The sequence below is a fragment of the Corvus brachyrhynchos genome, unplaced genomic scaffold (assembly GCF_000691975.1).
Source record: "Corvus brachyrhynchos isolate BGI_N302 unplaced genomic scaffold, ASM69197v1 scaffold126, whole genome shotgun sequence".
Lineage (NCBI taxonomy): Eukaryota > Metazoa > Chordata > Aves > Passeriformes > Corvidae > Corvus > Corvus brachyrhynchos.
The window spans coordinates 7,853,511-7,881,449 of NW_008239283.1; the positions used below are offsets into that span (position 1 = coordinate 7,853,511).

Consider the following 27,939-nt stretch of genomic DNA (forward strand, 5'->3'; position numbering starts at 1 on the left):
GGGGTCCCGGGGCTGTGTCACACGGCGGTGCTGCTGCTGGTGACACGGCTGTGCCAGGTGAGTTACCTGGGCTGTGTCACACAGCCCCTCACAGCGCTGTGACGTGGCTGTGCCGCAGCTGCTGCCCCGTGCTGAATCCTGTGCTGCCCCCACGCCTTTCGCACAAGCTTTTGCTCCAAGCATAATGGGTTGGCATCATGATCCTTCAGAGACAGTAAGTTCTAAGCAAGGTATCAGAGAATCACAGAATATTCTGAGGTAGAAGGGACCCACAAGGAACATCAAGTCCAACTCTTACATGAATGGCCTATACAGGGATCAAACTCACAACCTTGGCATTATTAGCCCCATGCTTGGTCCAACTGAAACCTTTCTGGTTCAGCTACTGTGGGTACGTCTCCCAATTTATATTTAGTTTCCACTCAAAATACTCTGAATCATTCAAGAGTTATGTTGTAGGAATGTATAAATTACCACAGGAGATATGTAGGAAGGGCCTACCTGCACATATGAGAAGTAGTGAGGGAGCTTATATTCATATTTAGTTTTAACTCAGATTTTGGCTTCTCTTGAGTTGTGTCTGCTTTGCCCTAAAAAGACTCTTATACGTAAACATAACAACAGATTGATTTAATAGGAATAAAGAAGTACTACATCAAAACTGCTTTGCCCATTTCTAACTATCAGGAATCACTTCTAGTATCCTGTCAGACCTAGCACTGCTCATGCAAAGCAATCAACCCATCCCCAAGATGCACAATTCCAGTTGTACAATGCAAACAGCATTAAGGTGGATCATTTAAACAAGGTGATCATTTAAACATCATTCATTTTTCAATACATGTGTTTATGCTTTGCAGTCTGAGTGCAGTATTTCACTCTTTACAGTAGGGAGGAGACCAGTGCTTGATTCCACCCTTCCATCAGCTGGGAAGGTCATAATTGATCTTAGCAGCTCTGTTCCCAAGATCTTGAAATCACAGCTCTTCTGGTTGCTTCTCAACCAGAAGTATGTTCCTTGAGATCCTAATGTTTGCCTAAAGCTGACTAAAAAAAAGTAAAATATTTTTTACTTTTATCAGACTGTATAATCTCCTACCCTGTCCTGATGACACAGCTGAACAGTCAAGTTTCCTTAACTTCCTCTTAGTATCAAAGTTAGGCCCAATAATCAGTGTTTTGCTTCAATTCCAAATGATTTCAGAAATCCAGGCACTACGTGCTTTGGCTAAGGACTCTTTCCATTTAAAGCCATATCTCTAAAACACTAGAAAAATTTATTCAGCTTAACTCTTGATCACCTCTTCTACTCCTGAAGTGCAATTGATTTTTTCTTTTTGGCAGATTCTCCCAGTCTATCTGTCTTGGTGTGTGTGTGCACATGTGGTTATAAACAAAGAATAGCATACTTTGCCATAAAGATGTTTCATTTTAAAAATAATTATTTGCACATGATCTCTGTTTTTCTTTAGCTATTCAGAGTAAATGGGCTAACTGAAAAAGGTGGCAGGGCAAATGAACCGTGACCTTGAGATTGGTATGTTCCCACAGCCTGGGCTGTTCCCCTTCCCAATAACTCCATGTCTAGAATAGAAAGGCTGGTGCTTTATTTACAACACAAAACATGTGAGTAAAGGTTCTGACACTCTCCCATTGGACATAATTTGTTTCTCTGTCTGAAGGCTGTGCTGAAGTTCCTCCTTTGCAGATGTGAGTAGAATCTCTGGCTGTACAAAATTGTCTTGCAGCTCAGGAGCAACTTTGAGTTATTTCATCTTCATATTCCAAGGTACCCTTGCTCTTAGTGTTCCCTTAGACATTGAATGATGTAGTTATACTCAGTTATCTTCACATACAGAGCATCTTCCTGTCTCACTTGACTGACTTTGAGTTGATTTTCAAATGACTTGCTGCTCATCAGGCATAGATATATGGTCTCCATTTGTGTAACCATGTTCTAATCAGAACACTATTGTCTCCTGAAAAATAAAGCCTAGACATAAATAGGCCACATATTTCTGTGATGTACTGTCCCCCACTGCCTTTTTTCAGGTCGTTTATTTTATATTGACCTTTCTTCTCACTGAAGTCATTAGTCTGCCCCTGTTCAGGTGTAATCATGCTTACATTGCATCCAAACTTCTAGCTGCAATTGGCTTGATATCACAATGCAGGTGGGGGTTGTTTTTTAGTTAGTTCAATTTCAAACCATTAGGGTTCTGTAAGTGAGAGTCAGTGCATTAACTCTGCTCTTAAATCAAAAGGCAGTGATGAGTCTACATAACAGAAGCACAAGAAGCTCTCATAATAATAAAAATTAGACACATCATATATTACTCTAAAGACACAAACACACGACTTTCATTCCAGACTGCTGAAACATATCACTATAGTTTAATGCTTTTCTGTCTTGTACAGGATTGCGAGACATAACTGTTTATATACCATTTTGATACAAATGTGAAGGGATTATAAATAGTTGTTTAATGTTGATAATTCCATCTACACTCCTAGGGTTATTATTTTACTTAAGGATCAAGTTGGCTATGGTGATATCCACTTGAATGCAAACATTTCCTTCCTGTCTACCACCTAGTTAGATATTACAAACTTCTCATATTTACATCCATGATCAAATAAAGGAGAAAATTGTGCTTCTGGTCCTGAAGTATTACTCCAAGCAGACATAACAGTACTTTTGGCAAAATGACATGGTAGACTCTTTCACCAACTAACTGGCCATAAGAAGAAAACAGTATATTCACAGTATATAATTTGAGGCAGGCAGACCAATTCTGTTTTAAAAAAAGGTGTATTAGCATCTGCTCTCCATGTTTGGAATGTAAAGCTTTTTATATTCACAACTGAACTCTGCTATGACAGAGAAAAAAGCAGTATGCTGTGAGCAGTCTCACTACTGTTCAAAATACAGCACTTTTGCAGAACTCCATAGAAAAAAAAATCAGATGGGACAGGACGTGTAAAGTTCACTAGAAAATATCAAATGCAAATTGTCCTCGAAGCATGACAGTGATAACAAACCAGAATCAATTTGAGGGGAATAGTGAGGAAAGAGCGTATATCTTGGTGAAATAACGAATGTAAAGACCAAGTTATCAATCATAAGAAACATGAACGGAAGGCTGCTTTGCGAAACAAACAAGAAAAATAAGGAAGGAAGCAGAACCTGCTCCCTTCCTGGCTGGCCATGCCTTGATACTGAACAGGCTCCATGGTGTTCAGTCTGCCTTCTCCAATCTCCAAGGAACCCACACCACCTGAGAACTGAAAGCCTTGAAACAACTTCTCGCACAATGTTACATACAAGTACTGCTTTAGATGCCAAGAATATTTACCAGCTGGGACTACGTGCAAATTCAAAACGTTTTCCAAGCACTACAGAGGTTGAGCTCTCCTTCAGGTCAAGGGAGATGAAAAATAGATGGTGTATGCTCTGTATTGTCTGTAATTACTTCTTCTTAGCATCTATGAGGATGGGAAGTTTTTCCATATTCGTAGAGACTGCACAAATAAGAGCTACTTGACTGAACTATGAATTTTATCTGAGCTCTTACTCTTCTCTGCAAATCTACCATTAAAGCTTTTTTCCAGCTTTTTCAAGATGCTTCTTTTGTCCTTTTGCTCTCCCTCTACGTTTTATTAAAGTTTCTTTCTGAATTTTCACTGATTTACTGACAACTTCCCTGAAAGTAAACTTCTTGTGTTTTAGTTCTGGCCTCACCAAAGCCTTATAAATAACTTTTTGCATGTCCTCTCTGTGACAATACTTCAGTGTGTAACTCCAATTTACTTTATCTTTTTAAAATACTTTCTGGTAAACTTCCTTTGCAATTGTAGGAATAAGGAGTCTATGACTGTTTTAAGTATCTTTCTATTCGTATTGCTTTCTGTGTGGGTTTTCTTTCTCTCAAAGTTTAATTGAACCTCTTTCTGCTGAATTTAAGAACAGTATCACCATGACTTTAGCATAACAATTCTCTGAGTAGTGTTTGGTTTTAGGATAGCTTTGTGATTTGTCCAGAAAGCTTTTAATAAATGGGCCAGGGGAAAATTTCCTTTCTTCAGGCATAACATTCCAGCAGAAAGGTATTTTTTGTTATTGTTCCTGCTGCCAAGCTGTCCTGGAGATTTGACTGGTCTGCCTCTGGAGAAGGGAACGTTTCACTACTGGGAGAGTTGTTTTTATTACATCAAAATATAAGTACGGTGGATGTAACTTAGAATCTTGCTGCAGGTTATTCCTAAGGGCTGATGAAAAGGCTGTTCTGTAGGTGAATTAACTATTTTGTGAATAATGCTAAAAAATAACCAGTTTTTTGGGAGCTAGAGTGAAAAAGAGCTCTGAAAAAATTTGAGGACATGGTGAAGGAGTCCATTTTTTTTTTTTTCATGCAGAACACTTACCCTATTCATTTGGTTACTTACAGCAGAAATATAAACGCATTGTTCTGCTTTTGATGATGCAGCTTTTATCCCGAGTGTATTTCTGGTATAGCATCATAGCATCATTTGTCACCACTAATACTTTCAATGTTAGAATCCCAGGCAAGGACCCTGTCAGGTTAGACATTCTATAGCTGGACCAGGAAAGCAGTCCAGTGTCCCTTGTCCAGAGAGCTTTGTCTGCTTGGGCTTTAACTCTACCTGTACGTATTTGAATGTAGTGCGATTCCCATGTGCAGAAACTCTGTGGTTCAACATAATAGTTCCAACAGTCTGTGTGTGACTGAGGGAAAATGAGCTCCAAGGAACCAGTAATAAAAATATGTGACCTGTGACAAAGGCTGGAGAGAGTTTATTCTAAAATTGGGGTATTCTGGGGAGTTGATTAAATATTCACCCCAATTTTTCATGCAACAGAAAATTTGCTAACTTAATGAACAGATGGCTTATAAGCAAAGCATGAAGATCATCTACCACATTTTATAATATATGCAAGTACTGGATGATGCTGATTTTGACACGTCTCTATTTCAGAGTGAAATTTTGTATGCAGATAGGTAGTGCACAGATAGTGCACACTGCCTTCTGAGTTGGTTTCCTTTGAAAATCAGAGATGAGAGAAAAATCATTTAATTTATCCTACTCATAGTGCAGAACTGGTTCTTAGAAATCACAGATATGTGTCCTTTAAAATTTTTTTGGCAATGTAACAAATTTTGATCTTTTTTGACCACAAACTTCCAAGCAACAGACACCTTCAAATCAGTCCTGCACAATTTCTCTGCTGTTTCATCCTCTTCTCTTAGATGACCCTAATTTCTATTTCCAGCATGATGTTTATGCACAGGTATAAAGTTGTCTTAAGTATTGCATACACTGGGAAAGCAACCAAAGATGAGTCAGTAGTGGAAACTATTTAATATTGGGAAAACAGATTGCAGAAGCATTTCAAAAAGCAAGGCTGAGATTGATGACGGTTGCTGAAACAATAGCAAGGCAAATTTAAGCCATCTATACTAATATTCAAGCATGTTTCAAATGAATTCAAGGAACCAGTTTCTTAAAATGAACTTCTTTAACAGTCACGTCACCACAGTTGACACTGTACCCTTCTGTTTCTGGCCATACTGTAGTGTAGATTGACTGCTTCTGTCAATCAGCTTCTTGCCTCCATTGCAGATTTTGTTGTCTCTCTTGGAATGTCTTCCACTACAAAGTACCTCTTGGAGGACGTCATATGCTTCTCCATGCCCAACAGATTTTGCACATCTAGCTTTATCTGCATTTTGTCTAGTTTCAGGCAAATTACAAGATGGAGACAATGTCTGAAGCAAACACACATTTCTTGTCTTATCCACCTCAAAGAGAATCGAAGATAAACTTTTGTCCTTTTGCTGCTACTCAAGGTAGCACCCAGTGAATCTGATGGTGAGCTTTGTCTGACAACCACGTTGTGCTTTGTGCTTGGGATGCTGCTGGTTGTAGTCACTAGAGAGCAGTGGCTGTGCACCACAGAGTGGGATTTGGCTCTGCACTTTAATATGCTGGCTGGTGTTAGGCATCCAGATTTCACTGAAAACTAGAAGTGCTTTTGAAATTTGTGGCTGATGTATTAAATCAATTCTCTTCCTTTCTGTCTGCAGACCAGCCAATTCAATATGCCCATTCCACTTTTGAAGATGGAGTTGCAAAACTGACTGTCCAAGATGCCCTACCAGAAGATGATGGAATTTACACCTGTCTGGCTGAAAACAACACAGGACAGGCATCTTGCAGTGCTCAGGTCACAGTCAAAGGTGAATATCTTAGACAGTTGTAATTACTACAATCATATAAGCTATAATATTTTTTAACAAAAATAATTTTGGATCCTTAACAGAGGTGGTTTAAAGTTAATTCCTTGTTTTTTCCAAGCTTTTGTGAGCTGGGTACCTCTTCTCCCCCTTGGAGGTGTGTGCAACTTAAGTGCTTAAGGACTGTGTAGTGTAAAGTAATAAACACATTTCAGAAAAAGGTATTAGTGCTTTGACCTTCCCCAGGGCTTAGTGTACAGAGCAGTGAGGCTGTTCTGGAAGAGGTTTACCAGTGTAAGAAGGGACTGGGACTGCTGAAAAAAAAAGTAACTGCAGATATCACCCATCAGGCAGAGAATGTTACAGGGAGGAGGCAGATGCTACTCCTTTCTCTTGAAAGGCAGAGCACAGAGACCAGTGCCAGGGACTGCAGTTATGATAGCAAATGCCAATATTCTTGTTCTGTTACCAGGATTTATCAGGTATAATTCTGAACAGGCATGTATCAGCTGATTGGGGACTGTATAACTCTAAATAAGTGGAATTTTTGTAGAGAAAGTACCAGAAGAACATTGTAGTAAGTAATTGACATGACCTGTTGTCTCAGAAATCTGACAGAGTGCTGATTTGACAGAACTGATTTGTTCCTGAAAACCATAATTCTGTACTACAATCTCAACAAACACATTCTAAAAGACCAGAGTTCAAAATGAAGACAATAGATGACAGAATTCCATGGATAAATTCATCAGTGAGGCAGTATCCATCAATATCATGGTCTTTATTCTTCCAGTCTCCCCTGGCATCAGTCTGTATAGGTGTTTTGTTTCATGGCCTGGAGATTATCCCTCCCACCTCTCTCTTCAATCCCCCTCCCTCAAACTCTCCCTCCCTCTACAATCAAGCCTGTATTTGGTATTTGTCACCTGCAAATTATTTTTCCCCAAAGTTATAATAGTTTGTCACTGCCTATCCAATAGACTTCTGAGTGAGAACTGCCAAGGGAACTATTCCTTTTGTTTATGACTAAATAACACCTGCCCTAAATTTGTACATGCAGTTTGGTGGGAAATGTACCCTGATTCCTGGGATCTCAAGATCTGTCTTTGTTTACCAGTGTTCTGGGGTGCTTGTCTACAGCTCTTCAGTGCTGTGCCTGCCCCTGTTCTGACTGTATGGCAAGGGTAAAGTGAAAACAGTAATTCTTGTAAACCTAAGAGTTAATTTCTCGATTACCAAATTGAAAATACAGTCATCCCCTCCCCACCCTCCCTTCCTGAAAAACTGCACAAAGTAAGAAAAATAAGAAAACACCAATTTAAAATAAGCCTGAAACTAATCTGTTCTCTAAGCTTTCATTAATTTCTCTGAAGGATTTCATCTGCATTAGCTAAGGGCCAATGAAGAGTGGTCCACCTCGAGGGAGCTGGTTTTGATGTGGGGCCTTCTGATCCTTGACTGGGACTCAGAAACTAAAGGAACAGTCCCCTCTTACTGAGCATTTCAGAGTTATTTTAGGGTTGACAGGCAATGCTAACGTGGGAGCAGTAGAGAGTGAGCCTTTCCCTGGGCTTGTGTGCTCTGCTGAGCTATTTCAGGCCACGTTGTCACTGTTGCACGGTGTTGGATTCCTCTTGCGCTTTACGTAGTCTGGGGCTAGAAAGCTGCATTGCCACCATCATGGGGAGTTAGTTTCTCTCATCTGCATCCCATTCATTTTCTGGGAGTCATGGAGTAGGGAGGGGGAAGAATAAGAGCAGAAATAAGAACATACATGACAGGCTGTAAAACTTCATGTTCAATATATTTACAGTTTTAGCTATCCTGTCTGCTTCTTCCCTAAAACTTATTATGTCCCTGTTGCCATGAGGATTACAGTAACTTTCCCCAAAACTCAGATCAATGTGGATTTTTCTGCCAAAAATAGTACCAAATTTAAAATCTAATTTCCAAATCTCTTATCTGTTCATGTATATTTTTCCATCAGAACATCTATCAAAAGCTTATTGACATTAGAGTTCTCTGAGTCTCTCAATGCTGCTCCTAAGGCTTCTCTAAACTCTCAGTTTGTGCAAGCAGATTACAACAGAAAATGGTTGTATGTATGGAAAGGGAGAAAACTTCAAAAATTCTATCCTGACCAAACATTGATTTTTGGAATAAAGTCTGTAAAATCATTTCTGAATTGTAACCCCTCTTTCTCCAGTTCCTTTTTGTCTCCAAGCTGATTTAAGGATGTCAGGTTTCCTGCAGTGCTCATTGTTAGAGAAATATTTTCCTTTTTCATGTGAGAAGGAGTCTGTATTTAATCTAAGAAGGAATGGATGTTCTTGGCATATCATCAGTATCAGACCAGCATCAGAATCCAGCTTCTCCTTGGCTTGCTTCTGTGGTCCTTGGACACATCTCTGTCTAGGCCTACATTTCACATCCTACTGCCATTTTTGGCTTTGCTATTCTACTGCAGCAAGAATCTAATGAAGGGACATATCTACTGGGATCACTGGGGAAACTTTACCTGGAGTGAAGAGTCTGTCTTAACAGTAAAACTCAATTTTTTTTTTCTAAACGGAATTCAGCTCACAGATAACTCAGAAAAGTTAGCAGCAAGGATAATGAGTGTCAAACTGTTCAATTCACATCTGAATTGTAGTACAAGATGGTCCTTAACCTGCTAGTAGGTTACAGGTGTTCTCTAGCCACATGCCATGTTTTCTAATCAACTTCTGTGCATTCTTTGCCTTTTGGAAGGTCTGTTACATTGTTTTTGTGAAAGGAAATTATTTTAGGAAACAACAATTTAAAGGCCCTTTGCCCCATAAAGGGTTACTGTTCCAAGTCCAGTTAAATACAAGAGTGGGATTTTTTCCAGTATTTTCAGCACGCTTTGCATTGGGCCCTGGATAATTAGCTAAGCTAATTGCGGCATAGCTTTCCTTCTAAGTCATCACTCTCAGATTCATTTATGGTTGTCTTTTTCTTCCTTAATGTTAAGCAGGATAAATTCTGTCTAGCACTGAACAGCCTCAGAATTACTCCTTTTTTTTTTGTATGAAAAACAATGAAGGTACTTATTTGTTTGTAGGAGGTTTTTGACTGTGTCAAAAAAAAGTCCCACATTTCATATGGATGGGGCATAAGGAATGCAGTGGTCTTAAAAAATTCAAATTAGTCAGTCTTCTGCTTATTAACATCTTCAGATCACTTCAGATCTCTCTACTTGAGTAAGTGATCTGAAGGCTGAGTAAATTGGGGTAGATCCATTAGGTAGTCTGTGGAGAAACTAAGTTAATCAAGGTGAAGCTAATTTTGGCCTTGTAAAGGAGTAAGTAGACGAGACTGAACCCTGACAGCCATCTTCCCTCTGTCAGCAGTTTCTCAAAGCTGACACACAGGCAGAGATGAACTACAGAGATTGAGCAGTGCTCCCTGGAAAAAACAGCTTAACAAGTGTCTTCACCACAAGAATGATTTCTTACTGAATCTCCCAGTGAGTGGGTGCACTGGGTAAATGCTAGATCAGTTGGCCTAATGCAAGTAAATCTGAGAGGTGAGAAACATGGTCACTGTTACTCAAACACTCAATTATAGATGTTCCTGAAATGGTACCATTTGCTACTAAATGGAGGATTATTTTTTTCTTACACGTTGTTTTCTATACACACAAAAATCAAAATTTGGGAGGCTATGGGGCTGATGCACATTTTTTAAAAAAGTTTTTAAACATGTGCATGACTGATTTGTTACTGTTATTGTATGTGCAAGCTATTGTATTTGGTGTTCACATTTTCACATTTCATATTACAATTTTCATGTTGTTCTATGATATGAGAATAAGTATACAAGCCATTTTTAAATACACCAGGCATCCTACTTAAAAAACAAACAAACCAACCAGCTCTTAACAGGGATATTTAGAGGACATTCAGGTCATCTGAAATATATGGTGATTATATACTGATGGGGATTGCAGATACTCAGGTTTATTTATGAATTTATGAATCAGGCTATGAATAAGTTATGAATTTATTTATTATTAATCTATTAAGCAGGTTTTTTAAATGTATTTATCATGGTGGTTGAATATTTTAATCAGGTTTTTTATTAATAGGAAACTGAGGTGAGGAAAAGTTAATTGACTCTGGATATGCTTGTGTAGTGAGTTGGTGTTAGTGTTTTGCTGAGGCTGTGACAATCAGAGTATAAAGGCAAGACAGATGGAGGTAATAACTGGTATAGTTGGAAGGTAAGGCCAGCTCCCCGGAATGGTAACAGTTCTTCAGGTCTGCCTCATTACTGAGATAAGCCTTCTGACATGTGGTTGTCTGTCAGTTAACTAATCACTGACAAGGAATTACAGGGCAGGTCCACCTGTAGAAAAAAATTGCCAAAGGGATATTTAATTACTTGACATTCACACCAATATATGAGTGTGCTACACTTGATTATGGACTGCAGGAAGAGTGTGGGCTTTGTTGTGCCAAACCACATCAATATTGTATGTGGGAAGCTTCTCTTATTTTGCAAACAGACTCTGCATGTCAGGGGGGTAAGTGACTGCCTGGTTCAGCTTTCTCTAGTTATGATATCAAGCTGGAGCGCTTGCTGTGACTCCTAGGAGAATGTCCTCTGTCTTGCAGTTCTGCAGTAAATGACAAACAAGGTACCTGACCCACTGCACGCTCCTTGAGAGTTCTCCAGCTTCCTCATACCAGGCAGTAGCATCCCTGGTTGTCTCCAAGATGAAGCACATGAGATGTGGGCAGTGAGAGCATCAGGGCAGGCTGGCAGCCATGGTGTTTCTGTGGGCTCTAATGCTCTGCAGCCACACATATTGCTGGTGCTTGTTTTCTGCACACTGCTGGGTTTTTTGTTTGTTTGTTTGTTTGTTTTACAGCAGGCCTAATACTCTTTGTAAGCAAACACTATTCAGCAGATAGTGCTGCTCCTGCTTATTGGCTGTTCCTCTTTCGTCCCCACCACTTTCTGTTCATGCCTTTTTTTCCCAGTGCAGCCTCCCCAGCATAACTGTCTATGTTGGGAAGCCTGTAACCCTTCCAAGCCGATTACTGTACTCATTCATTGATCACTGGATGAGCAGATTAGAGCCACCTGAAAGCCTGTCACAGTCCCTGTTGTAACCAGTTTGTCAGAGCAGCAAAGGGAGATGCTTTCTGAAAAGCCGGTTTGTTTTGTTCCTGTCACTCTTCCATCTGGTGTGAGCGGGACCATAAAATATAACCAGGTGGAAGAAAAGCTGTCAGGTAGGAATCTTTTCCTTCAGTCATGAGAGATGATCTCTTCAGGCTGTGGGTTGTTTTTCTTTCTGTCTCAGAATGACCCTTCTTAGACATTAATCGTTTAAAGAAGGTTATCACTGCAATAAGCAGCCTCTCTTTGAAGATTTAATTGAGAGGCCACAGCTTTGTTTCTCTGAGATCCATATTTCTGCCAAAGGTAAGTGAAGAATGATGTTTTACTTGCCAATACTGATGAAATGTTTGTGGCAGCTTTTCAGTCATGCCTTATTTGAAAGCATTTTGCTTTATTTCAAGCATAACATAAATATAAAGGACTATAGGTGACTTTACAAAATATGCCAGTCTAGTCCTAGTAAATGTCCAAAAGGCTTTCCAGACCAGTAGCCTGGTGGGACCTCTTATCTGTGTAAGAATTGGTTTCAGAGCACTAAGTGAAAGGGAGAGGGGTTTTGTTACTGTATTGAAAAGTCAGAGGTAAACTGTCATGAGCATCAAAGAAAATCTGTTCCAAAGCTTTCAAGAGTGTTCCAAAGATCTCAGTCCAGAACTCTGTATGGTTCATCAACAGCTATAACCCTTCTAAGTTTGGGGTTGGTTTTTTTAAATTGCCTTCTTGCTGCACCTCAGGACCAAATGTGAAACAGAATGCGAGCTAGGGACCAAAACTGAAGGACAAAAGCAAAACGTGTGAAAGCTGTTATGATAGATGTGCCATCAATATAAAAAATGCACTCTAAAGACAGTTTCTTGTTATAAATCACTTCCAGAAAAAGGGGAACCAGATTTGGATGCAAATGAGGGATAAGTACTTGCAGAATGAGGAAAATTTAAATTTCAGAAATTGCATTTACATTTCTTATAAATGAAATAAAAAGATGAGATGCTGACAGGAAAAAAAATAATTTAAAAGGACAAGAAAGAAAAGAAAAAAACCTGCTCCTAAATCAACTGTGACAAGTAATCAAATACTGGGAGCATTAAATTTTTATGTACCAGAATGACAGAAAACAGATGATTATTACAACAGTTGGGAATGGTCCTGCATTGGCCAAAGGGCAAGCTGTCCCAGCTTGGATTGCCAAATTCTGTAGTGTTCTAAGTTACAGCTGAAAAGTGGAAATCATCAAAATACATATAAAACCTATTCACTGAATATATGCCTGAGTAATTTTGAAAGCAGGGTCATGACATTACCCCAAAGAATGTTTTCAAGAGCAGCTGATGTGGATTAGCTAATGGGAACTCAAACAGCCATCAAACTATCATAGGATTAGCTAAATTTTTAAAACTTTCCAGAACTTGCCTAAGGGAAGCATCTATATCATTCCTTTGCAGCAGAGGAACAGAACAGAGGGCAGGAACATTGTATAGCTGTGTGCTACTGCAAGTGCTTCTCTGCAGCTTCATTTTACTGAAGGCTTGACTGTTGGGCCACATACACGGGCTCTGTCTTTTTTTTTTTCAGGGTGGTGTCTTGGTTCAAGATATTTTTAATATAAATTAATCAAGAAGAGAAAACTGACCTCAAGCAATGCTATACTAGAGCTACCTTATCTTTTATGGGCTTAAATGCCAAATAGGTCTTGCTTTAGAATTCCTTTCTGACACCAACTTATACCCAGAAATACAATGTTGTTGTATTTTTTCTCTTTTTTCCACTTTACATTAGTCTAACTTCAAATTTGGTTTCTTAGCTCTCAGTCTGAGCCTTATTTGTCTTTGGGGCTTCCCTAACAGCATTCTTAGTACAGTATCCTTTTGTTTGCTCACCCAAGAGAGGAGCAGAACTATTTTAATATTACCACAGGATAACTAATTTTGTTGCCAGTGTGGATTTGCCAGAGGAGGGAAAGGCTGAAGATCAGTGGCATCCTCAGGGACACGTGTGCTTTATGTGGTTGCCTGTTCTTACTGTGCTTCCATTGCATTTCAGCTCATGCACAGCCCAATTTTTTCTAATGGAACTGGTATCTCTATACATCATGACTCCCTGCAATTAAATTAGAATCTACCTGGACAGTCACACAAAAATTGAGACTATACATGTGGAGGTGAAATTCTGCCTCAGTAGAATGCATATTTTCACTGTGGAGCTGACCTGGCTTGATCTAGCATGTATGAAGCACCTTTCCTGCAGTTCTCCATGTCACACTGGTATCTAATGCTGGGGAATTTGTTAGCAGTGGGCCAGCTGAGCAGCCTTATAAATGTATTTGGTAGGTATACAGGCTCTCAGGCCTTCCATGGAGTTGCTGTCTGTGACAGTGACAAAAGAGAAATTATTTGATATAAATAACTTGCAAACAGGGTAAGTCATTAATAAGGCAGACAGTTCTGAAGGCAAAAGCAAACACCACTTTGGCTGCAGAAGCTTCCAGTGAGACTGTCAGGGAGGAATTCAGTCTGCTGACTGCAAAGTGATCTGCTGTGAACCCAGCCATCTATTTTGTATCTGTGACCCCTGCACTCTTTATTGAGCTTTCTCCTGAGGAGGGGAAGCAGAGAGGGAGCTGCAGTTCTCTTCTCTCTGAAATCCAGTGATAGGACTCATAGGAATGGTTGAAAGCTGTGCCAGGGGAGATTCTGGCCAGACATTAGGAAGCATTTCTCTATTGAGAGGGTGGTCAAGCACTGGAACAGATTTCCTAGAGGGGTGGTCAATGCCCTGAGCCTGTCAGTGTTTAAGGGGTATTTGGACGATGTCCCAAAGAACAGGCTTTAACTTTTGGTCAGCTTTGAATTGGTCAGGCAACTGGACTAGATAATCCTTGTAGGCCCCATCCAGCTGAGATAGTCTGTTCTATTCTGACTGTTCACTGAAACATGATTCTTACTGGTGCAGCCTTTTCGTAGTGGGATTTCTGGGGTGCCATCTCAGTTGCACAGAATCATAGAATATGCTGAGTTGGAAGGGACCCATAAGGATCATTGAGCCCAACTCCTGGCCCTGCACAGGGTACCCCAAGAATCACACAATATGCCTGAGAGCCTTGTCCAAGTGGTTCTTTAACTCAGACAGGCTTGGTGCTGTGATCACCTCCCTGGGGAGCCTGCTCCAGTGCTCGCTGGAACAACTCAATTTATTTGCAGAATAAATGGAGTAGCAAAACTGGTTAAAATGCTGATGATCTGGTGATATCCCATGCAGAGGAAAGATTCTGGAAAGAAGGACCATACATGGAGTTGCAGGATAGGGCTGGAAGACTAGCCCAGAGTAAAATAAAGTGATTTCCAGACATGATAAAGTGGAACTTGGTCTCCTTTGTATAACCCCAACCACCCTTACTGGTACAGGCTTAGGGCATTGTCAGTCTTAGGTTATCAGTTTTTCTGTGTAATGCAAGGACAGCATACAGACTATAACTTGTCCCAGTTCTTCAGTGAAAGCATCTCCCAAGGATATTTAAATCTTACATTCCATTTACAAAAACCAGATTATAACTGCAAAAATAAATGATGGGAGGTAAATGTGTAAAGAACACTGCTAGGTCATTGAACACCTAGTTCTCATGACCTAAGTTTGCAAAATGGCATACTAACGTGAGATCTTTAATAAAGCAGAAATATTCCTACATGTCTCAGGAACATAAGGTCTGATACTTTTTTATGCCATTATAAATCAAGTTTTGAATTCTTGAAAAACTCTCAGAAAATTTTAGGCCTCAGGCCTGAGGCAAAGACAATTTACAGAAAGACAATGTGTGTCTTCATATCAATTTTCTGCCTTATAAAATCTCTTAATTTTTCAGTTGATAGCATTTTTAGCTTAAGATCTGGTAATGTCTGGATTTTTCACACCAAAAACATTTGAGGATGTGAAATTCTTTTCAAGCTCGAGATCTGTGTGTGAACCTGAGTCTTGCTTTGAGAGTTTTTAGTGGAACCTGGTGCTTCTTCTCTCTCTGAGCCTGCTCACGCAGAGCTTTTTGAGTTAAGCATTCTCCCCAGCTCAGCTGAGTTATTAGCCTGTGAGCCAGAATGATATTTAAACACCATAAATGGTAAATGTTGCCGAGGCAGCCCTTCCGCACGGCTCAGACGAGGCATTAGTTGGCAGTCAACCACATGATGCTGGCAAACAGATTCCTCGAGCATAATTAAACCTCTTGTAAGACTAAACACTGCAAGTTTTTTGTGGTGTTCTGAACATAATGCAGCAAACTCTCTATTCTTTGCATGTCCTTGACTTGTCACCAGTTGTAACCCTGGCCTTGGCTGCTGAGCTGCTGCACTAGAGCTGTGTGTCTGTGCAGTGCTGTAGCTGACCCAGCCTGAGCCGGGGGCTGGAAAGGTCAGTCTCCAGAAGTTCCTTCCAAACTCAGTTGTTGTGTGATTCTGTGCAGTGCTCAGCATGCTGAAGTCCTGATATTTCAACAGGAGATGTCAGCATTCTGCAGCTCACATGAAAACATCTTCAGTACATCTGGGCAGGCAAATGAACAAGAAAATTTCCTAGACTAGAGATGTCCATAAAATATTAACTGTTTTGAGTATAGGCCTAGGTAAAACCTAGGTCTAGCCTTTGGAAACCTTCTTAAAGTTTGCATCATGATCTGGATTTTCTTGTTCAGTTTCAGCAGCAAGTCTGGGAATGGGAATAGCACAGTGCAGTTATTGATTCTTCTTTTCCATCTCTCCGAGGATATAGATTTGTCTTTTACCTTAGAATATAAATAGTTGGTTGCATAATTACAGTTAAACTGGTTCAGGTGTATTGTGAAATTGACTTGTACTAGGTTAACTGTTCAGTGCAGCATGAATTTTCCCCTTTTCTGTGAGATATACACCTTGAACTCAATAACTCACCCTTGCTTATCAATATAAATATGTTTAAAAATATGCTCAAGCCCTAAGTTCTGATCCAGGCCAAGGTTTTAAAAAATTCAAGTTTATTTTGGCTTAGACCCACAGCTAACATTAAGACTCCTCTTGCAATAACTTCCAGCCTGCAAATATGCAGAGGTTAAATTTATGTAAGGACGCTTTGAAACCTGGATTGAGAAAACTCAAATAAAAGGAAAGCATTTTTTATCACCTTAAAATTCTGTTAATACAGGTTAATAAATAATCCAATATTTGCTACAGCCACTGTAGTTAGATTACCTTACTATTGATTACACAAATACTGGAACCCAGAATAAGAGATTAATAGAAATAGTTTTACATCAAAGGTAATATATTTCTTCCTATTGCCATCCAAATATGTTGAGAATTTGTACCTTTTCTAAGAAATTGGAACAGTTTCAATTCCCCTTAATCTTTAATGCAGAAAAGTAGTATTTTAAACACAGATTTGGATGCTCATTTGAGTGTCTTTCTAATAAAAAATGAACCCTCAAGGGTAAGGGAATGTGGTGGGAAAAGCCTATATTCCTTTTCCTTTGTACAAAATGCATGTGGATATATAAAGTACTATTTACATGCTTTGCTTACTATTTCTGGTCTCCCAGGCTGTGTTTCCCACTGAGCTGTGCATCTTATTACTTACTGTTTCCAAACATTCATGCATATTAAAAAAGGCAAAAACCAGAAAACTTATAAGTGGGATTATTGTGGTGGACTTTTAAATCTATCACCCTGTGTTACACCTTATCAAGAACCTGTTGAAACGACAGAGCAATCACTGTCCACCAGAAAGGCTCCAGCTGGGCTTACACATTGTGCCAGACTATGGCTCTGTGCAAAAATTTTTCTCTGTAAGACACCTTTCAGAAAATCATAGTTCTCTTCCATATTGTCTTACACAATTTGACCTGCATGAAACCAACAGCTGTGGTTAAAAAATTGTGGCAGCTTTTGTAAGCTACGGCAAAGTAAACTAGATGTAAGGTCTGAAAAGAAGTCATCGAAATGTACCTGTGTTTTATCAAGCTCACCCATGGGAGCCGTAGGTAGGGCTCTCTGATGTCCCCCATGAACTGCCTTGGCATGGTCCAGGTGGGGGGAATTGAGTGCACCAGCAGAAGCTGATTGGGAAGGGAAAGGGACAGAGAAAATTAACTGCCCTGGGCAGAAGTTTTTAGTAACTGTTGACTCTTTTATTCCTTGTTTTCATTCTTAGAGATGAACCTACCCCTGCATGAAAGCAGTAAGAATTAAGAGTGACAAGGGAGCTATTAAATGGCTATAGGCGATTAGAGAGCATTAACATAATAGAGAGAGATCAGATCTCCTCTTTTTTCACATCCAGTTGAATAACCTTGAGGATGCATAGATACATAATGAAGTCATACCCTTATGCTAATGTCAGGCAAAATTTTCCTTAGGTTCCAGATTTCCTTTCTGGTGCCAAATGTGCTGTATTTTTATTGTCTGTAGTTTTGGCAGCAGAAATACCCTGCAGTGTTACGAAAGAGGATGTGTCAGCCAGAAGCACAGTGACTTGCACTATCTCAGCTGGGAGCTTTACCTCTGTCTTCTTCCTTTCCTTCTCTCCTCCTGCTTTGGGCTCTGAAGCCAGCGCTCTCTGAGGGTGTATGGATTTTGAACCCCAGCAGAGTTTGTGTGGTGAAAGGGACTTTGGAGGAATCAGGGAACACAAGCCCTAATCCTGGCCAGGGCTTTCTGTGCAGTTTGCTTATTTGTTTTCTCATCTTCTTCCCTACTATTTTACTGGTGTAAGTCATAGATTTTGTTCCTGATGTATGAAACTAGAAAGCACCTAGCTGTGGCCAGGGAATGTGAACTTCTATGATTGTTGCACTTTTTGAAGCCACCCTTTTGCAAACAGTTCCTGGGTTTTTGTGTATGGTTTTCCTTTAAATATTTTACTGTCAAAAGAATTAGCCAGGTGTTTTCAAAAGGAAGTAAAATCACACAGTATCTTTTTGACGTAGATGGGAACAAGAGGTATTTGCTTAATTTCAAATGATCAGCATCCCATCTTTTCACTCCGAAATCAATTTAATTGCTGTTTTCCAAACGAGAGCTGTAAGACTAAAATTGAAAGAGCCCTTAGATATATTAAAATAAGCTGTGAAAATGTAGAGCACTGCTATTTCATCATAAAATTGTGAAATGTTAAAGCATTCATCAGACAAACACTGAGTCAATGCATATTGCTATGTCATAAATAAACAACTAAAAGCATTTACAAGCTTCAGAAGAACTTGAAAATAGTTGACATTCAGGCTTTTTAATTTGGCCTCTGCATGATTGTATCAATCCCTTCTGAGAAAATGCAATGATTTTAGAATAAATAACAGGACTAAAACAGAGTGTCTTGTCTTGTGTAAAACATCTTTGAGAAACTAAAGCTGTCAGTAGGTAATTTTAATTTTTTCTAAGTCTAGAAATCCATAACATCAAATTTTAAGTAAAGGAAGAAAAATTACATTAAATGAGCCCCTATAGTTTCTTAATGAACAAATAGCATTTATGGGTTAGAACTAAAGTCTTTTTAATTGTTGCTGCTACATTAAGAAATATTTGATGATTTTTGTGATATTCTGATTATGTTGTTGGTACAAAATGCTACTGATTAACATACATTTCTAAAAAACAGTAACATAGGATTAGAGATCCCCTTTAAAAATATATTTTTTTTAAAGTATGGGGGAATGCTTGTGTTTTGAAGAAAGCCTATTCAAGTTGCCGGGGAATCAGACTTATTAGCCATATATTTACTGTATCCTTGATGACACAGGTTTTTGTAGGGATACTGGTTGCTTTAGCCATGATAGCTTCTAGCTTTTGAGCTCTTGCATACAACAGATTTTTGTATCTGTTGGTAAAGAAATGTCTTCACTTCTCCTGGGCTCCAAAGAACACCAGCAATACATAGGGAGATGGTTTTACTCCTTCCTTACAACAGGTATTGAGAAATCAGGTAATACTTCAAGGACTAAATCAAAGGGTATGTGCATTTTTATATAGTACATTTACAAGGATAGGAATGTTTTCAGAAAACTGCTTTTCTGTCCCAGGACTAAGCCTTGAGTTTTCAATATTTCAGACTTAATGATCCATCTTAATGTTCTTCTGCATGATTACATTCATTCCCCTCAGTGAAATAGCTGTTTAGTCTCCCAGAAACTTTTCTTGTATTGAAGCTCTATTCTTTAAAGTTTTTTACTACTCACATACCACAGACTTCTACTTTTTTAATACTTGCCATCCTAAGTTTCTGTTTAAGCACAGAACTGGTCTTCATCCAGGAGGTCAGCATAAACCTATGCAGTGCTTAAATTTAGTGCAAGCACTACTATTTTTGTGAGATTTGTGCAGTGGTGAGGCAGGTTCTGGCCCCCTTCATTTCAATTCGACAGCTTCCCTTACAAAGAGCGAGCACTGATCAGTAGCAATGGCGAGTTGGCTTTCATCCTTTAAGTCTGACAGTTTGCTCTTTCTGGAGTAGATGTCTGCACCCCAGTAAATCTTGATGTCCCTCACACCAGGGGGCCTCCTCACTACCATAGGTTACATCTGCCTGAGATAACTTTAAGAACTGAGGCCTCAAATTTTTGGGTTTGTGATTCATACATGCAATTACTGTGAATTATTTGCTTGCTTCCATTTAATGTTTATGTAGTCCTGTGCAAGAAGGTGGTTTTATTCCAGTACCTGGATCTTTTATGTCTTCAGCACATATTTTGGAGGAGTTAGCATTGCTGAAAAATTCCTTATGAGAAATTATTTTGGTTTGCTTCTTCTGTAGTTGCTCACACATTTCTTTTTAATAAGCTGAGGCTGTTATACTGTATTGTCTTCCTTGATTATAAAAATCCATTTATTTAGACTACATGTAGAAGGCATGTGAGTGCAACAGAGCAAAGAGCCAGTTGTGAGGGATGTAGAGTGCTGCTCAGACTTAATGCTGTTTGTACCAGGGCTGTGGGAGAATTTCTGCTAGAACCACCTGGTCACTGTTAAATTTCGTGGGAGTTGGTTCTGCTCTTTTTCTTTTATCTGTCCTTCTCTGAAGACTTGAACTTTTCTGATCAGATACCAGGTCTGTTTCTTTGTTGGTCTAGAGCCACACCTCTGCTTTTGTTTTTCTTTCCCTGCATTCCTCTTCCTGCATATCTGCCTTCTAGATTTGCACTGTTATCAAGTATTTCAGTAAAAAAGAATAACAGGAACTTTTTTTTTAAGCATATTTTCATTGGGTTTTTTTCTCTATGTCTCTTTCCTGTGTTGCTATTTTTTTTGGTTTTTCCTTTTCTTCCTTTCTTTGTCTTCTTTTCTTCCTTTTTTTTTCATTATATGGATTTCTCCCACACTGTGAGACAAAGTTTCACTTTGAGGGATGAAGCAATTTCCTGCAAGGCATTAGAGCAGTGAAGGAGCATCTGCTGATATTGCTTAGTACAGCAGTTGTTTGAAGCTGTTTCTCTGAGTAAACATTACAAAACAGAGGGCTACAGCGAACCACAGGAGTTTACTTCTGTAGATGAGTTTCACCCAACTTCTTGGCTACTTTCTGTACAGCATTAGTCACTTCCAAGCAGGTGCTGTGGGAAGCCCTAAGACTGATCAGTGTGGTCTGATGGTGAATCCAGCGCTTCAGAGTTGTGCTTCCATAACACCAATCCAAATGGGTCTCGCTCAGGTCCCATATTTCCATTCTCACATGCATCAATGTCTCACTGCTCAGTGCCAAGAAAAGACCTGCGACATGAGCCAGCGAGACAAGATTTTGGCTAGAAAAAGCTTTGCTAGAGAAGAGGAGAAACTTCCCATCCAGGCTGCTTCCAAATTTATGTTGAGCTCAAATTAGCTCAGTACAAACTTAACTTTTTGCCTCCAGGAGGTTCAGTAGGCTTGCTCAGTGAGATGCTGGCTTTTTTTCTAATCACTAATTTTATGAATTGTGGTTTTTCTCCAGCCTGGCACTTTCTGTTACTGTAAAACTATTTTGGATGTGCTTGATATTCCTTTGAAAATCTTGAAGGTAGGAATAAAGAAAATAAAAATATTTTCATGTGTGGACAGAATGCAGGGTTGGCATTTTAAAGGCAAGACGTAAGAGGTCTGAACACAAGCTAAACCAAACAGAAAGTGTATCCAAGTGACCAATAAATATTTATGACTTTTTACATTTGGTCATGATCACTGCTTGGGCTTCAGAAGTGTCTTAGCTCAGGTTTTTAGAGCAGGAGTAGACTTCCTGGTCTAGTGTACCATATAGATCACAGTTAAATGGTCTCGTTTCATAGCCTCTGAATGCAAGACAGAGGAAACCACTGTGGCTACTGGAAACAACATATCATAGATAGATTTGATTTTCAAGAGTGAATTATTTAATTCCAAATTCCCTCAGCATTTGATTGTACAGCCTCAAAAGCAAAAAGAAATTTTAAAAGCCCTAATCCAACAGTGGGTTTTGTGATATATATTGATAACCTCAGGTTTTAGTCTTTACCATTATCAATCAATTGTCTAAGTGAAGTACAGGAGAGGAGTGTGGTGAACTCAAACCTATTGGACATTGACCATCTAACAATCTAAATGGTTTGTAATTTCTTACAGAGTTGCAAATCCTGTGCTGCTGTGAGTTGACATTTGTAACTCATCAATCATGACAATGGCAACTTGTAACATCCCCTAGGGCTTTTAGATTCATTTAACAGTGATTAAAGGCATTGAATTTTTGGTTACAAGTTTTTGGGTTGCTTTGCTTTTTTTTTTTTTTTCACCTGGGCATATATACTTGGGGAAAATGAGTGTAATTTCTCAGTGATATTCTCTGATGTCTGATAACAATGATTTAAGAGGATTCTCGGAAGGAGGACAGTTCCATTCCTATTTCTTGTCTTTCTGCTTGGAATACTGGTAAGGCAAAACAGCTGTATTGGGTGGTTTCAGTTATTTTTACCTTCTGAGAGCTGAAACAAAACCACTGTCTCAAAATCGTATTGAGCCTAAGGCCTCAGTTAAAGTTTGTCATGAAAATTCCAGTAAGAGACCCCTTTTGTTCTCTTTTTGACTTCACAGAAAAGAAGAGCAGCAAGAAGGCAGAAAGTGCACAGGCTGCAAAGATAAACAAGACTTTTGCACCCGTCTTCCTTAAAGGCCTGACTGACCTCAAAGTAATGGATGGAAGTCAAGTGATAATGACTGTGGAGGTATCAGGTGTGTTGCTATAGAATAGTATTACTTAAAAAATTAGAATCCTGCTGCAAAATGTGTGGCTTTTCCATATTTTTAGCAGGTGTCTTTGCATTTGGAAACAATATTTCTAGGAACCAGTTTTTTAAAAGTTAGGTTTGTCTAATCCGATCTTCAGTGAGGCTGAACACTGTCCATTGTTAACATGTTAACATGTTCTGTAGAAGTGTTTCTTAATTGTAATGATATAATGATATAAGTTTAATATGCATCCTCTTGTTGAAGTGGACTTGTAATAGCTTTTGTTGTGAACCAAACAAGATTAATGCTGCAGAAAGAGCAGTCCTGGTATGAACTTTGGTATCAGAAACTCTTAATAACCATCTTCATGGTGTCTAGAACTCATTCTCCCTCTCTCTTGTATTCATGCTTCCCTTATTCATTTGTATTTTAGCCATAAAAAGACAATTCCACATTACTTAGCATTCAAAGAGTTAATAATAGAAATTCCTGAATTTTAAAGATGAAATTGCAGAATCAGGTGGCAAAAAAATAACCAACTTTATTCCTTTTCTTAATTGACATATGGTGGGATTTTGTGTGTCTCAGATTTTTGTTGCTTCCTATTTTGTAGCTAACCCACCTCCTGAAATTATCTGGCTGCATAATGGGAAAGAAATCCAGGAGACAGAAGATTTCCACTTTGAGAAGAAAGGCAATGAGTACAGTCTGTACATCCAGGAGGTGTTTCCCGAAGACACAGGCAAATATACCTGTGAAGCCTGGAATGAAGTAGGAGAAAGTCAAACACAAGCTACACTGACAGTTCAAGGTATAAAGTTCCTCTTTGCCTTACAAAATGGTGAAAGAAAATTATTATTCTAATGTGCTGGAGGAATGTCTATTTAAAATACATGAGTGTTTATGAGGTTTGTTGCAAAGGACGCTCAGGTTCTCACATCTGAATTAAAAAGGATATTGAGCAGAAGCAGATTTTAAAAAATCTTTTCACTCTGGAACATTATGTTACTATTTCAAAAATGCATTCCTGAGTCCTATTTCGGGGACAAAGCAAAACTTCTGCTAAGTGCAGATTCAGATTATAACTATCAGGCTTACTTAACTATGGATTAAAGTAAACCTTTTAATATGTTTTTGTTTCTAATTAAAGCCCTTAGTATTTGGAAAAGCTGTCTAGGAGCTAGGTATCCTGGCTTTAATGTTAGCACTGTAGTGGTAGCAGGTAAGAAAGACACAATTTCTGCAGTCTGAGAACTACCTGCCAAAAATTTGGTTTTGAATCTCCTCACATGGCGTAAACCCCACAGTAAACGCTCAAGTACCTACAAACTTCCTGTGGTTGAGCATGCACTACCCTTGTGACAAGGACTTCTTGTAGTATTACTGAATATTGACATTTCCTCAAAGCCATTAATGAAAATTATTAGAAATCATTGTGAGACTTTTTTTATTTTTAATGTAGAATATCTTATCTGCAGTGTTTGATAGAGCTGTTTAGTCTGTTGTCACTGTCTGCTCTGAATTCAGACCTTCCTCTCTCCTCCAATCTCCCCTGAGATCCAGCCTCAGGGTCAGTCTTCTATATTAAATGCAATTTTATACAGTTGTTAATGATGATTTATTACATGAGCTCTCAACTGCACAGCAGTCATAGTACTGTTACTTGCCCTTAAAGCTATTCCTACCCATATTGTCTAAGGACAAATCTCCAAGATTCCTTTTAGGGCAGCTTTAAAGTCCCTTCGTTTTGCTCTTAATATAAGCCTGGACTGAGCCAGTAAAGTGCCAAGTAAATGATTAATTTTAGTATGAACAAAAGTTACATCCAAAATTAAAGCCTGACTTATTTTCAGATTAAAAACTTACACCCTGCATGTTCAAAATAACCTTCCTTGCCTGTGATTGCTTTCTGTGAAATTAGTTAGCTTAGTGGTGACATTCAAGCTTGGCATTTTCTTCTGATTTGTAAACTGTGTTTGTAATCTACAGAACCTCAGGATGGTATTCAGCCCTGGTTCATTAGCAAGCCGAGATCAGTGACAGCAGCTCCTGGGCAAAATGTCCTGATATCCTGTGCCATTGCTGGAGATCCTTTCCCCACTGTTCACTGGTTTAAAGATGGGAAAGAAATAATACCAGGAACAGCGTGTGAAATCCTGCAAAATGAAGACATCTTCACGCTGGTCTTGAGGAATGTGCAGTCTCGTCATGCAGGGCAATATGAAATTCAGCTCAGGTATGTTTGGTGTGAAATAGAAGGTTGTTCCCTTTGACCAATTAGCTTTATTTACCCGCAAGTTGGAACTCCCACCTGAAGAAGACAAGAGTTCCATCCTATTCATGTGAAACATTAGGGTACTGAAGGAACAGAATATTTCTGAGGGTTGAAAAGAACTAATAAAACTCCAAGAGAAAAGAGGAGACACTAGAAGAGTCAGAAAAAAAGGACAAAGCAATATGGTTTCTTTTTGGGATCCTGAAGAACAAAGCTTTGTGGCAGCAGTATGGGAAGCAATTTCTAGCAAGGAAAACTACAATCAATGTCTTAAGTTTGGAACTATTGCTCATCATGTTTGGTATCTCTCTAGGTGTTTGTAAGGATGCCTCTTTCCATGGGAACAACCTGACTTGGGAGAGCTGTTACATAAGATCCATACCTTTAAGGGGAAAAAGTGTTTCCTGGCCAAGTTTGAAATGTCTGAATTTTATATGCAAGTTTTAGTCTCCTTTTGCTGATGTATCTTTGAAACAAGGCACCTTGATGCTTTGAACATCTTGTCATTCCTACAAAATCTGGAAGAGTTGTTTTGAATTTATTTTTTTTTTATTCTGGTAAAATAACTGTCCTTTAAATGAAGAATCATATTTGCTGGCTCTTTACCTTGTAAAAAGTGTCACAGCATTTTCCACCTCCAATGGTGAAGACTACATATCGCCTATGTGGCTGTAGAAAACATAGTGTAAAACTTTAAGGTGATGTTATCATTCCAGGCTATTTACTGTGCATAGATGCAGTTGCTTTACTTGGCTAATGTTTGTGCCTTTCTTTATGAAAATTACTTAGTCATCATGGACATTTGAATGCATTACACTGGAAGAAAATTATCTGGTTTGCTCCACACACTAACTTTTTAGTCCAGGTGCAGTAGTCTGAATTGTCCTTTGCCGACTTGCAAATAAATTACTCATATCTTCTTAATACAAGGAGGGAGGGAATTTCTTAATAAACTCAAGCTATTTAGCTTGTAAACAATGAGTTTAATTTTTTATAGTTACAGTTTGTTTTCCAGCCAGTGTGGCCCAAATGATGGATATGTCACTGTGTAGATGCCTCCTAGCTCAAAAGCATGTTTCCATAGACTATCACAGGCAGACACTAACTAAGTTCAGTAGTATATTTTAGTATTTAAAGTCAGATGAGTCACTCACTTTTCACCAGAAAAGGGTGGCTTAGAAAGTTATAGGTGTTGAATATCAAGATTTCCTATAATAACGTTTTTCTACACTTAATTTCAAGTCTTATTATTAACATTTATATAGGTACAGCTGCATGTGCTATGACCTTCTTGCAAATCAGCTCTCCAGTAGATTTAGGCCCTTTGGAGTCTGCAGTAAGTTGTGAACTGGCTCATTTCAGAACTGGCTTGTTTGCAACTGTCCCAGGTCATCTGGGACATTCATAATGCTGATTTGTGCAGGTTCATGTCTACAGAAATCCTTGCATTTATGTTACTTTGGGGATCAGGGGTGTTTCTAGCACTCGGTACCTCTGGCAGGACTAGAAATGCCAGTTCAATTTCATTCAGGTCACCAACCTCAACAGGAGAGAGCAGAAACTGTGAGAATTGCTATCTTCTGCTGGCACATTTCCACACTTCAGTGTGTGTGCCCTGGGCATGGGCATCTTCTCTTATGATATGCCGGTGGTTTCACTTGAACTGAGAAGAGAATGAGATATTTCAGCAAAACTTCAGGGAGGGAAGAATGAAAGAGGATAAAGGAGAGCCAAGAGAGCTTTGTGGAGGATTTTGTTGGGACTGATGTAGGAAGTTGGCCATAATGATCAGCTGTAGTTGGTGATCACTCAGGCCAAATTCATCACTGGAGACCTTTTTCCAAAGTGGAAGCCTGACAATATCATAACTCTAGAATGTACACTTAGAAAATAAATTATTTCAGAAAATTAGCAAGGGAAGGAGAAAAAGTAAAGTTGTAGCTAGAAAGCAGCACAGCAGATTACATGCTAGTTGCAGCTATTCCCTAATCCTTTCACTGGAGAAATAGCTGGGGATCTCACAAAGATCAGTGCATTCATGTTGGCTTTTTCTAATTCGTAATGAGTAAAGCTGTGCTGCAATTAGAGCAAAGGGAATGCTGATACCTCATTTTACCCTGCTGTCATTTGTAAAATTCCAGTTAATGTTCAGGGAAAGAAAGTCATATGTTTTTAGGTACTGGTTATGTGCTATGAGTAACAGAGAGGTAACAGCCTCAGGCATATCCAAGGAGCCAAAAGTCAGCTGTGTAACTTCAAGTTTGCAATAGCGTTACAATAATTTTCAGTACTAAATAGTCTTGTCTAAATAGCTGTTGAACTGGCTGCATTTGTCTTGAATACTTGATTGAGAATTGTTTATATATTCAGAAACAGTTTTAACAATATCTGAGAGGAAGAGAGCTGTGTTTTGTGTCTTTCTCTCAAAAACTCCTACAAAGTCCATTAAAAATATGGAATAACTGAGAAAACACAAGTCAATTCACTGAAGAGTTTATAGAGGATACAGTAGGCTATTTTTAAACATAATCATTTTCATTTCAAATGAAATGTGCACCTCCTTTTCACATATTAATTTTAGAAGCAGGTTACATAGCTGCTCTTAGGGAGTCATTCCTTCTCCAACTCTCTTAATTTAGTCTGGGCATGGTTTCCTACTAGTGTTATTTATTTTCCAATTTCCTTCTCCATTATTCTTAAGCTCTAAATTCTGTCCTAATACCTGCACAATTCTCCTTTTGTGTTGGGTGCTCACAAATTAAAACTCTGGTCTTAAAAATGTGGGTTTAACAAAAGATCTGTTTTTTTCTTGCTGGTTCTTTCTTCTTTAGTCAGAGTGGGCTGACAAGGACGTGGAGCCCAGTGTGATCCTAGTGTGATCCATCCGTGATTGCTCATTGGCTTTCTGTCTTACCATCCCTCAGCATTATTTAGAATACATCTTTGCTTTGCCTTTTACTGTTTAGCAGACTTCTAAGTCTGGCTTTTAGCAGAGTAGCCTATGATTCCTCTACATTTGCATCTTTCAGTTTAATTGTCCTAATAATGTTTCATTGAGCCTGTTATGTCTCAGGCC

The 27,939-nt window shown here is 38.9% G+C and overlaps 1 protein-coding gene across 4 annotated transcripts in view; it reads left to right on the top strand.

Annotated features, from left to right (window-relative positions):
• The window catches only part of MYLK (myosin light chain kinase), a 197,406-nt gene that overhangs the window by 91,364 nt on the left and 78,103 nt on the right, over positions 1 to 27,939 (top strand). For 2 of the 4 annotated variants that reach the window (XM_017740149.1, XM_008638240.2), the window contains 4 exons: positions 6,108 to 6,260; positions 22,454 to 22,591; positions 23,202 to 23,399; positions 24,578 to 24,824. In XM_017740149.1, the coding sequence (XP_017595638.1) occupies positions 6,108 to 6,260; positions 22,454 to 22,591; positions 23,202 to 23,399; positions 24,578 to 24,824 (736 nt within the window). Of the gene's footprint in view, positions 1 to 6,107; positions 6,261 to 11,409; positions 11,522 to 11,615; positions 11,715 to 22,453; positions 22,592 to 23,201; positions 23,400 to 24,577; positions 24,825 to 27,939 lie in introns of those variants that run through there. The other 2 variants (XM_017740151.1, XM_017740152.1) reach the window with 2 other exon arrangements.